Source organism: Pleuronectes platessa, chromosome 24, assembly GCF_947347685.1.
Source record: "Pleuronectes platessa chromosome 24, fPlePla1.1, whole genome shotgun sequence".
Lineage (NCBI taxonomy): Eukaryota > Metazoa > Chordata > Actinopteri > Pleuronectiformes > Pleuronectidae > Pleuronectes > Pleuronectes platessa.
The window spans coordinates 4,765,217-4,778,214 of NC_070649.1; the positions used below are offsets into that span (position 1 = coordinate 4,765,217).

Here is a 12,998-nt window from a genome sequence, read left to right on the forward strand (position 1 = left end):
AATATTGCAAGGAGAAGAAAGTCATTATGATTTTTTTCATGTTTAGTTGAAACGCAGGCGCTCTCGGCTATTTCATATCGAGACAATTAAGCAGCCCTCGCTTTTGCCGCTCGCTGTTTGATTCCTGCAACTCGCAATCAAACCAGAAATTATTGAAATAAAAACGAAATGAAACTGTAGCTGCTCAGAATGAGGCACAACTGGTGTTTTAACAGTGGAGCATCTTCGACAGGTACAGACAGGCTCACTACCCCTCATCACACCTTCTCCTGTGGATCCAGTGACGCTTTTTCCACACAAACACACACAGACGTTGGTTGGTGACACTTATTGTTTGATACGGCTTCTCACGCACACGCACATGTGACCACACCCATTCTTCCTCCACACACAGCAGTGATTTCATCTTTGCCGGGGCATCCATCAGCGGGGGGGGGGGGGGGGGGGGGGGGGAGGGAGGGATCCCCTTTGAACATATGTGTTTGTGTGTGTTTCTGAGAGAGAAAGGGGGAATGGGTAATAGTACCCTAATGCATAAAGACAGAAAAAAAAGCCAAGACTGACCCAGTTCTATGTGTGGGTGTGTGTGTGTGAGGGAGAGAGGCAGGGGTGTTTTCCATCTTTGTGAGGGATCCATCTTGTGCAACAGGGCAGAAGGAGAGAAGAGAAGCCGTGAAGAATGTAACCAGTGCTGGAACAGACAATATTCCCTTCACATGATTTTTTGCGTGTTGTGTGGTGCCGTCGAAAACGAATCCTAGTTATAGCAGAGAGCCGGCAATTACATTTACTGGCAGGGATCACCCTCCACTGTGAGGAGCCTGCGCAGATCACATGAAATCAGAACATTTGATTTTTCATTCCCCAGTGAAACTGTTATTTCCAATATTTTGTCACGATGCAGCACGGTGTATATTTTCATTCACGTAAAGCCGACAGCATGAGAGCAGAAACCGCCCGCTGCTGCGCACAGACTGAATTCAGTCCTGTTTCAATCTCTCTGTCCTTGTTTGTGTGACGCACAATCTGAAGATGCTGCTGCTGTTATTGTCTCATCGTTCTCTGAAACATGTCGTATCTTCTGCATTTCATCTATTGAAATACTTGATATATTACTGCAGGTACATGTCAGTTGCAATTTGTTAATACCTCTCCTCAATTTGATATATTAAAAAAAAGCTCTCTGTATGTTGTCAGTACTCTGTTTACATAATCACCAGAAGCCTGACCCTTTATGCTCAAAAGTATAATTTTCCCAGAATTTGAATATACTGTATAATCTCAAATATGTTATTTCTTTTCAGGTCTTTGTACACATTGGCTAAGTCTCCCGAAAGTTTAAAACTTTTTCTTGTTATGCCCTTTTGAGAAATGTTTGACGTTCTAACTTTTCATCATGCTTACATCAAGTATATTCTGTTACATCTGTTTTATGAGTGAGGCCGACACAATAATTAAATTATATTGTTCCAACATAAATTTACTCAAATATAAATTAATATTTTGTCTTGAATCCTCTTTATCTAATATGTGAATAGCTACAATAACAATTACATCTAAACAGAGGTTTAACAAAACAATATAATCCAAAATCTTAATTTAGTCACCAGTCATCATTCATCTTGTTTGGTTTAATTTATCTTCATGTAGATTTTTAATTATCATTTCTATTCCAAGTATTACAGTTTCAAATGATGTGGACAGTGGAGTATTGTATACTCCTGGGTCAATTGTTTAATAAGCACCACTGGGCATTTAGCTACCAGCGTGTGCAGGAGAGAGGGAGAGAGAGAGAGAGAGAGAGAGAGAGAGAGAGAGAGAGAGAGAGAGAGAGAGAGAGAGAGAGTTGTTATTCTGCAAAACAAGAGTCAACTGCGACTGTAAAAAAGCAAAACTATAATTTAGGTTCCTCGTTAAACTGTAGGGTCAGACATTTAATAAACGCCATAATAAACGCAGTAATAAATGTTAAGTTATTACCCATGTGCGTTTAATAAGTCCCATAATAAACATAGTACTAAACTTTTAATAAGCAGCACCAAACGTTTAATAGGCAGTTGACATTAAATCATAACTTTACTCTTTGATAGAGAGTTGCTCCTAAGGCTTCTCCAGGTGAGCCAGTCCAGTTCTGGAAGTTTCTTCCTGTTAAAAGTTTCTGTCTGCTCATTATGGGAACAGTTGGGTCTCTCTCTATAATATTGTAATGTCTTAATCTTACTATGTAAAGTGCCTGGAGATAATGCATGTTGTGATGTGGCGCCATAAGAATAAATCTGAAATTGAATTGAAATGGAGGCGTTTGCATAACTCCCTGCTGTAATGGATGAGAAATCAATGCGTCTCCACGAGGGACTGTCCTGCTGCATCATCCTCTATTTACACGTCTGTCCACCCGTCTCTTGTCCATTGGTCCATTTACCCCGAGACCGGCCTGACGTGGACGACCGTCGCCACAGTGACATTCCCACAGTCGTCAAGGTGATGTTCCCATTCTTAGCAGTATCTTCATATCCCGTCTGTTACTAGGGAAATTCCCATCCTCACGTTGCCATGGCAACAGTCTTGTGGTTCCAGACTGTTCCAGTGGAAGGGTATTCCCCCATCCACACAGACCAGCACACATACAGTGCACACAGACACACAGACACACACAGACACACACACTTTCACCATGATGTGATTTGATTCAATCAGTCCCCGTCAGGCGGCCACGCTAATTTGACATGTCATATTGTCTGTTGATTCACCCCGATACAAAGTATACACTGTGATCTCATACAAGCGATGCAGCGAAGACCTTCGTCTTTTTAAATACACACACACACACACACACACACACACACACACACACACACACACACACACACACACACACACACACACACACACACACACACACACACACACACACACACACACACACACACACACAATCTCTCCAAACAAAAGCCTTTCACGACCAGCAACTACCCTCATTTACATCAGAGTGATTACTGATGAGACCAAGGCTCATGGTGCTGAAAAGGGCAGACTTCTCGTTAAAATACAGACACTGTTCGTCCATTCAGATCAGGTTTAGTCTCTGTTAATGGACTTCATGTGTGATATAGCCGCAATGATGCAGTTTGTTTATGTCTCTAGCTAATAAATAACAAACTCAGAAACATAATTTGGACTTAATGAGACATTATGATCAAATGTCTGCACCTCATATTGCCATTGCCTTCAGCTTTAATGCACCGATATGGATTTTGAGATTCTGCTTATGATTACGTATCGACTGAAAGGCATGAGAACAACCTGTACTGAAAGCCTGTCAATCATTGTGTGAACCACAGAGCTTTAGATCTGTCCCGCACGGAATAACATTCTTCAGCTTTCTTGATGTAAAAATATTGGTTTTTCTTTTCTGAGATGGAGGAAACAGTGTTTTCTAGCTGTGCGTCTGGTTCAGGTTCATGGCACCAGAGCAGCTGTGAAGTCGTTTTATTTAGCCCTCTTCTTGTTTGCCCTGGTTTGCTGTTCATCTCAGGCCGGCTGGGGGAAATACTTCCGACTGCTTGTCCTGAGAAAACGCTGATTCACATTTTTTAAGTCTTTGATCACATGTTTAGAGGCTTTTCTTTTTTATTCAGGCAGATCTCTGCTGCGGGGGGGGGGGGGTCCTTATCAGGTGCATGAAAACGTGCAAATTGCTTCTATCGATATAAATAAGCAGCAACGATTTTTCGGTCCTTCCTCATCTCCTGCAGTAATTGCTTATTCTGGCATATGCTAAATCTTAATGACGAGGGCAAATCGGTTAATTGTAATTTTATAAAAGTTTCCTTTTTCTTGGGTGGTATTTTAGAAAGAGAACTCTTTTGTTGTGTATTATATTTGGAGAGCATCAGACAGGAGACAAAATTCTTCAATTCTTCCTCATCTTCCTTATTCTGGAATATCCAAAATCTCTACGACACGGAGTTCATGACAAAAGGTGAGGACTAGACACAACAACATATTGGCTAATTGTAAGTCTAGTAAACGTCCTTTTTGAGTTGGGTTATGAGAAAAAAACTTTTTTGTCACTGATTATATTTGGAGAGCTTGAAACAGAATAATTCTTGGTTTGCAGTTTAATTTAATATGTAAGAAGTTATATTGTCCAACTTGAAATCTAGTTTTTAGTGTCTTTTGAGGCGTTATGGACTGATTTGTATCATAGCAACACTTGAATACATTGGATAATCTGGTCATGAGTGATATTATAGACGAATACATTTATCAAGAAAATGTATGGATTTATTTATCCATGATAAAAAAAAGTCTACATCCGCATAGATACACACTCCTGCGGCTTCTTTGTTTCTCTGAGAAAAACAAAGTCTATATTTTCCAGCATTAAGTAAATATCACTCCAGCTGACAGCTGTGGCATTTCTTGCTGCTTTTATTATTCGAAATAGCAGTTCACCTGCCTGGCGTCCATCTGTCAGAGGAGAACAGAAACTGCCTTTTGCTGCACGCAGACTGAAATCAGTCACATTTCAATCTCTCTGTCCTTCTTTGTGTGACGCAAATGTCTGAGGAAGCTGCTGCAATTGTTTGCTATTGTCTCTCATCGATCTCCAGAACATGCCTCATCTTCTGATATCATCTGTGCTCATTTATAAAAACATAATGTAAAATATACCTATTTTTGGCTTAAAACCCCTATTTGATGTTAAAGTGCATCTCAGTGATTGTGTGTAAAATTATAATACATCACGATGTTATGACTCAGCCGGTGGGATTTTTCTCAAGGCCGCATGATTTCTTTTTGACCCAAGAGACCAAAGCCAATATTTTTGTGGGATAATCTTTTAATTTGGTAGGGAAATCCCACCCATTGTGTCACAATCAAATCCTCAACTTGCAGTCGGACTGGTGGAGTAGTTTCAGGTGGGTTCACAGCTATGAAGTGATGCTGATTCACCACTGGGTTCATACGAAGGAGTCAAATCCTTTTTATGTATTCTCTGCTCAAAAGGTCTAATTACTAGAACTTATTTTTGAACACAATATTTGACGATGATTATAATGAAGGCTGAACATCATTTAGAGTTGGGTCTGTCTGTCTCTCCTTCACAAAACCTCTGGAAGACAGTAGGGGATGTTGGCAAATCTCTCTCACACACACACAAACACACACACTGAGCGGGGAGATTGTGGACATTGCCAAGCTTTCAGCAGCAGCTCTCACAGCTGGGAACAGAGAGGAGGGAGGTGGGAAAAGAGGTTGCTGGAAAGAGGGGTTGAAAGAAGAAAAAAATAAGGGAGAAGCCTGGAGGAAGGATGAAAAGAGCAAAGGTATATGTGGAAGGCGATGAGCTGAGGATTGAGAGAAGGAGAAAGGTGAAAAAAGAAGAGGAGAGGAGAGAAGGGAAGAGGAAAGGAGATGAGGCTGTTGTCCCCCCAACAAGAAAGGAAAGGGAGGGTGTAAAATGAGGCTGGAAGAGGGGATGTTAAGATTTAAGCTATGGGGTGGACTGGAGGAGAGGAGAATGAAGAAACACAACGAAAAGGAGAAAGAAGATGATGTGACAACAAAATGGGGAAAGTGGAAAAAGAGGGCCTATAGGCAACATGTGATGAGACGGAGGAGGAAAAGAAAAGATGAAGGAAGGAGAAAGGAGAGGAACTAAGGGAACGAGGAGCAGCTCTGAGGTATAGGAAAGGAAGATTGGGTGATTTAAGAAGGGTGAGAGGATGAAGGACAAAAGGAGGTGCAGGACAAGGAGAGACAAAAACGGAAAAGAAAGGAACAATGAGGAAGTGTGGATAACATGGAGGTCGAGGCAAAATAAGAGAAGGAAAAATGGAGAGGAGGGGGTAAAATAAAAATGGAGTGTGAAGAAGGGTTGAAAAGATCTGCAGTCGGGAGGAAGGTGAGAAAAAGGGGAGGACAAATTAAGAGGGGAGGAGGTTGTTATTGAAGACTGGAAGGACAAAAAGGGATGGAAGGTAAGTAGAAATGTAGAAAGGACGTGAGGGCGAAAGGTAGGAGGGGAAAAAAGAAAAAAAGGGGGAGGAAATTAAAGGAAAGGAGGTGACAAACTAAAAAAAGGGAGGAAGAGGACGAAAAGAGGAGATCACCTTCAGTTCCCACAGAGAGCTGGAATTCTGGTGATGCCACCGACGGCCGTCAATCACCAGCCCAAACTGGTGAAAACCAATGCCCATCAACATGACTCCTCACGTTTGCCTCCCCTCTATCTCGTCCTACTCTTCCTTCCCTCATTTCCTTCCTCCGTCTCTCCTCCCTCCGTACGCTGTCACCTGCTGGCTTCTCACACAATCAATTGATTACAACGGCACTTATCGCCTCGGCTTTTCAACGTTTACCAAGACACACAATCACAACACTTGTGAATTTGCATTCGCTTCCATATATAAATCCCTTCCATATGCACAGACACATCCATCCCATAATTTGACAATGACGTTAAGTTAGATTTTGGAGAGATTCTGATGAAAGAGAAAAAAAAAAATCAGACTTACACAAAGCTAAGTGCAATTTCAAAATAAGAGCGAGGGGCGTCATTGTGTTCCGACATGTTTTGGGGTGTTATGGCAAAGTCTGATCTTGGTGATGGGGCATTTTGTATTATGAGCTGAAAATTAGAGAGTGAGGTAGAGATGCATGAGGAGAGAGAGAGAGAGAGAGAGAGAGAGAGAGAGAGAGAGAGAGACTAGACAGACTAATCTTTGGCTTCAATAATGGATGTAGCTGAAAACTACTGAACCGTGGGGCACTGCAAGACATGACAGTGTGTGTGTGCGCGTGTGTCAAAACAGAATTGAGGAAGAGAGAGGGACGAGTGTGTCAGTTTGGGTTTATGCGTGATTGGGGTGCATGCGCGTGTATGAGCACACATGCATGCACCAGCCGAGGCGTGCGCGTGTGAAGGTGCCAGTGGAGCCATGATTGCGGACGCGCGTAAAAGTGTATCCGTGCGTGCGCTCTCGGTTATCAATATGCATGTGCCAGTGTGCGTGTGCATGCATGTGCGCGTCTGCCCGTCGCACCTTGCCTCCGTAGCCTCCTCTTCTTCAGGCCAAAGATCCGGACTTTGGAGAAGATGTCGACCAGGTTCCCGTTGCACAGCCCCGGCTTCTTACCGGGGCTCTTCCGCCGCCGGTGCGGGGTCGGTCGGTGGGCGTGTTGCTCCCTGGCCTGTCGCTTCTGCCGGATCAACCCGCTGGCGATAGCCGCTGCCATGTCTCCGCCGAAAGAGCCGCCACACAAACAGCCCGGTCTCCGTCCGCGTCTCCGGTCCCTTCAGCCGTGTCGACCGGAGGGGACGGAGCGGAGCGCGGACACAAGCAGACACGAAGCCCCTGGTGTCTCCGCTCCAGCGGCTATTACAGCCCCATACTTGCGGTGGGATCGCAGTAAAGACTTGAATAAACCCCCGCACTTCACGTTACAGCATATTTCGGGTGGTCGGTAACCCCCGGGCCATCGGTTGGAGACGCGCAGCGGTTCACCTGTCCGTCACGTTTCACCGGGCGCTCTGTCAGCCGGGGAGCAGCGGCTGTCACTGCGCCGCTCCTCCCACCGAATGTACCGGAGCCCGTGTGTCACCTGGTGTCCCCATGGTCGGGAGGCGAGGAGAAGGAAACCGGCGGAGCCTCCCCCGGTGAACGGTGTGCTCTCTCTCCTCCGGTGAATGGTGTCCTCTCCCTCCTCCGGTAAATGGTGTCCTCTCTCTCTCCTCCAGTAAATGGTGTCCTCTCTCTCCTCCGCTGAACGGTGTCCTCTCTCTCCTCCGGTGAACGTCCACTTGTGCACCCCGAGGCGCGCGTGCCGCCGCCAGCCGATCCAGCTGCGTAAAACCAGCGCGAGACACCGAGAGCAGCACCGGAAACTGGGCGGTGTCTCTTTCAAAGTTAAAGCTCCATATGGGACCCATCTTTTTCTCTAAAAGGTTTTCAACCGTTTCAGAAATTGTTGGCTATGCAGATATATGAACATATCTACCATTCTTTAAATCTTTTGAACTGTGCTTTCTGATTTTGATTGTTTTCAATTCATTTCCCCTCCTTGTTGTTTTATATGTCTGTGGTCAGCTCCTTGGATTACGGGCTCTATAAATGAAATAATAGTCTTGCATTGACGCCCCATTTGACAATTTTATTATTATTATTCAGCCATATTTTATTTGTCTGTTATGTTACTACTTGTTGCTGCCATCAAGGGGCCAATTATAATCGTATCGAGATCACTTTAGAAAATACAATACATAATTATTTCATACTTATATGGCATACCCTATTACACACGTTTGTTAAAGTGTATCCCTTTTTTCATATATATATATATGGGGAAATCTGTTTTATTGATAATATCAGAATCCACCTTATTTGGCCAAGTAATTATGCACATCCAGGGAATTTGACCCCAGTTCAACTATCTATGTAGTTATATTGTAAACAACATATGGCGAACATTGACTTGAGAATAGTGCAAAAGATAAACAATAGACACTATACACAAACAGTGATGAATAGGAAATGAATACATGATAATATGCGTTTGTCTTTTAAATCAATTTTACAGATTGCATAAAGTTGTCCTGCTTTGTTAGCTGCTTTTATTTAGTGACCCTATATCATGATTCTTCTAGTCCTCTTTTATGACGTCCTTGCTCCTATTCAACATTGACGTTTAGTTGCAATGGTTTATTTTTAAACTCTTTTTAAACATTATAGGTCTACAAAAGTCGCACATGGGATATCATTTCAAATAGAACACAAAACCTATATTCCTATTCGGTATTTACGATATTTAATAATCTATATTATTTTGAAAGAGATGACCGGATGCTTCTGTCATGGTCCTTTTCGGTAGTTTGATGAACGAAAGCGCGAGCGCTCTGTGGAACCGCTTGAGCCACGCGCCAAGCACACACTCCCAAAAACAACCGGTGTGTGTCTGTATGCGTGTGTGCGTGTGTTAGTGTGTTTGTGGAGGTGTTGGGGCGACGTCACCGGCAGCAGGTGCCCTGGTGTGGTTAACATAGTGTGATATAACTCAGTGGAACTGAATATTTCATATGTTCTGCACCACTTTGACCTGTACAATATCTCTTACAGTGTTATATAGTCTCATATACCGGAAGTGTGGTCGCTATAATAGTCCTAAATATCTGGAGGCTATAATTTAAATAATTGTTCTCGCCATTGCTTAAAAATCCATAATGTTTCCATTAAATGCTTAACTTTCATATGGCTCTTTTCTATCTTTACAGTACAACTCACATGCAGCTATTCACACACACATTCATGTACATGTAAATGAAACACTTCTTTACGCCCACCTGAGCTACAACATTATAAGTGCATGACTTATCACATTACCATCCCACACGTCTGTCTTATCCATTAATTCCAGGTAAAACCCCTCACATAGCTACATGATGAACGACATAAAACAGTTTTTTATGTCGTAAAAAGTTTTCAACCCCAAAACACTATTTGAATGTGCAAATTGTATATTTCCAAACATTCAATGCAAAATGCCTCCTTAATTGAAAAGTGTATTCGCTATGTGTCAAGAACTTAAGTTAAATCTAAGTGCTTAAGATCTTCTAGTTATGAAGTAAATTTAAATTATCTGAAAATAAAATAGAATATGAATAAGAAGTAATTGAAGCATTGTGATAACCAGCCCTCTGTACTTAATTGTTTGTTGGGCCACATAGGATATGAATCTGTGCCTGATTGCAACTCATACAGTATTTTGAGGAATCGAATGCTGAAAACGAAACCTGCTTCATTCACCAGTTCATCCCACACCGGGCTATCGTCTGTACTCAGCTCATGACAGCCTGTCTTAATGAATGGGTTTAAAAAATGCAAGAGGTGGGCTTGATTGACAGGCTGATAAGCTTGAGAGCTGCCGGGTCTCGGGTTTGTCTTCTGTACATGTGCTTTCCATCTGTAAGCCTATACTGCAGGTCTGAATGAAGATCACCCACATTTCCTCCACAACATAACACCAGTGTCAGGTGAGATTGTAAAAGTTGTGGCTGCAAGATTTAGGACTAACTATTAGACCAATTAAAATGATGTATGGTTATTTTTATTCTTATTTAGGTTTTGCCTACATTTCACAAGCCAGCGTGAATTTGTTTCTTTAGGTGCAAGGTCTAACATTTACAAATAAGAGCACTGAAATTAGATTTATCTTTCAACAAGGAATATGATGTCGAACGAAAATGCCAGAACATTTCCAAACCTGTTCTTACAAAGAATAATGTACAGCATGTTTGGACAGATTGGGATTCAATACCTTTAAAATAACAGTTTCGTTCATGGATGTCGTAGCTCTTAAGGATTTGCTCTGGTGCCTTTGGTGACAGTGACATTTCCTGGAGCACTAACAAGTAGCAGAATCCCCTCCATTTTGTTAAAATCTGACTGACAGGTTGCCATGAATTTTATATAACACTTTCATGCCCTTAAGGGATGAATGATTCCCTCCAGTGTCAGTTCTAAATGTCAGCTTTGCATACAAGGTCTCTCTGTCAATTGTTAGGTTGATTCAATCATTATGGGGATAGAGCCTATTGATCCCAATATAGATTATTCATTTCTTCATATTCTTATGTTTAAAATTATAGTAACATATCACTGAGGTCTGCTCACATTCAAATTAGATGATAATAAAAGTAGTTGTGTTGCAGCTTTTTAGTGCTATTCATAATATATACTTTTTTTTAAAAAGTTATGTGGATCCAAAAATGAACTTGAGGGCAGCAAGTGAAGCAGATGTCATTAAAAAATAATCAGCTGTCACTTTGAGGCTACATGACGCCAGTGAGAGGTCAAAGCATTTTTAAGGAAAATGTTTCAGCACCATGGACAGCGAACACACACACCACAAAGTCACACTCACACAGTCAGTCATACACTCACAGTCACACACTCACACACTCACAGTCACACACTCACAGTCTCCTCAAATACGCACTCACAGTCACACACATCTGCAAGGTATCAAAGTTTGATGTATGCCTTCCCCTGTACCCACTAGGTGGCACCAGAGTGTGTCTAACAATAGAGTTCACAGATAACTGTACTAATCGTGGTCCTGGTAGTTCTATGTAGGTCTGATGATAGCAGAGTGCATGACTAAAAACCTGCTTCTATACAAAGCTATAATGCCGACACAGGCTTATTATATAGGTCTTGGAGAGCTGAATATGTCTGTTTCATTGTGTTCTGGGATTCTGATAAATCTTCGCCTGCTTGCTCCAATTATTCCGTCAGTTCAAAGATGCATCTCGACACAGCAGCAGCAGCAGTTTGTCATCCCAGATCTTCATCTTGTCTCCCAACACAGCAGGTGAACCCAGATTCTCAGAGAGGATCCCAGGCTTTCCTTCTTTTGCCCTTCATGTTGCTGACACAGGATTATTCACACACTTGTCAGCAGGAAAAGAAGAAAAATAACAAGTGTGTAAGAGTGCACTTGTGTGTGTGTGTGGTTGTGTGTGTGGCTCTATCCAGGTCAGACCAAGTGAAGGAGTTATGAATAAATCAAAGCTACATTTACATTAAAATTAATCTCTTCTGCTGCTTTTTATAACATCAGGGGAAGGTGGGACACAGCTCTTCAACTTCAAAAAGAACATCCTTTGCTCCCTGTCCTTCGTCCATCTACTTATTCGTCCATTCCTTCCAAAAGAGAGACCACACACCTCACGGCACACGGGCATAGATACACAGAAGAGCACTCACACAAATCGTGCACGTAGGCAGAAAAATATGCCACACTGTGCATGAAATGCACTCATTAAACATCCAGCTCTCTCCTGAGGGAACACACACACACACACACACACACACACACACACACACACTCCTATTCATCTCTATTCTATTTGAGGATTTTCTGCATGTGTGTGTCGAAACAATTTACTTCTAGGTCTATGCAGAGGCAACAGTGCCCTCTACAGGCCCTAAAAGAGAATAGCACTTTCTACTGACTCATCCTCTATACCTCAATCACTTATTCTACTTCTTTCCAGACAATCTTTACATCTATACGTTTTTTAAACTAACAGACTTCATTTGATGTCATTTCTCTGTAAATTCTCAACAAGTGTTTGAGAGGCTTTCATATCGTGTTCCTTAGAGCTACGTGCAAATACAGAAAACATCTTCATCAGGTTGACAAAACATGCACAGCAATAATAAAAATGCTATGCAAATACTCACAACACAACGGAAGTGTTTCCAGGGGACACTAACAAATTATGAACACTTCTGTTGCCAAGGTTTTTTAGTTTTTTCTTTACTTCTTAATAAAGACAGCAGGTAGTTTGTCAATATTAACATTACAAGTGTGACTGTTATTCTCATCTGGGGCCTCTGGTGGCTGCTTACAGAAGATCCCCTCTGTTCAGAGACTGCAGATTTTACACCTACAGTTGGATGAATAGATGTGAGATTTAGAGACACCCTCCTTCATGGCCTACTTTTCTCATAAGAAACTAGCCTGCAGGATGGAGGTATCCTAAATAAAAGGGAAGAATTTGCTGCAGATAGGAAACATCTTCAATTCCTCCGCAAATGATCTCTTTCATTCATTATGTTCAAACTGCAAGTAATATGTCAGCTGTGAGCCACCACAAGGAGAACACCACCATACTTTATCTTGTGAGTCTGTGTGGTGGAGTTAATACACAATATTTCAGAGTTGTTGATAACTGGAGACAAGTCAGACCTGACCAGACTGGGAAAGGAACAAATTATGAATATTTCATGCGTGGATTGTTAATGATTTGTTGCCTCCCTGGATGCAAAAATTATGCACAACACGTTAAAGCTAATACTGTCAGTATGTTGCCAGGACATTTGCTTCGAAGATTTATTAAGGTTGTTTTTTAGCCCTGCTACAAAGAACAGTATAATCATGCTGAAGTTCTCTGAGGAGAGGAAAAGGAGGAACTTGTCCGTGTGCAG

The 12,998-nt window shown here is 42.1% G+C and overlaps 1 protein-coding gene across 2 annotated transcripts in view; it reads right to left on the reverse strand.

The window, feature by feature from the left end:
* LOC128431222 (fibroblast growth factor 14) overlaps positions 1 to 12,998 on the reverse strand; it is a 48,768-nt gene that overhangs the window by 16,099 nt on the left and 19,671 nt on the right. Inside the window, exon 1 of one of the 2 annotated variants that reach the window (XM_053417480.1) lies at positions 7,053 to 7,245. The exons of the other annotated variant lie outside the window; for it this stretch is intronic. Coding sequence (XP_053273455.1) covers positions 7,053 to 7,245 — 193 coding nt within the window. Of the gene's footprint in view, positions 1 to 7,052; positions 7,246 to 12,998 lie in introns of those variants that run through there. 2 annotated transcript variants of the gene reach the window in all.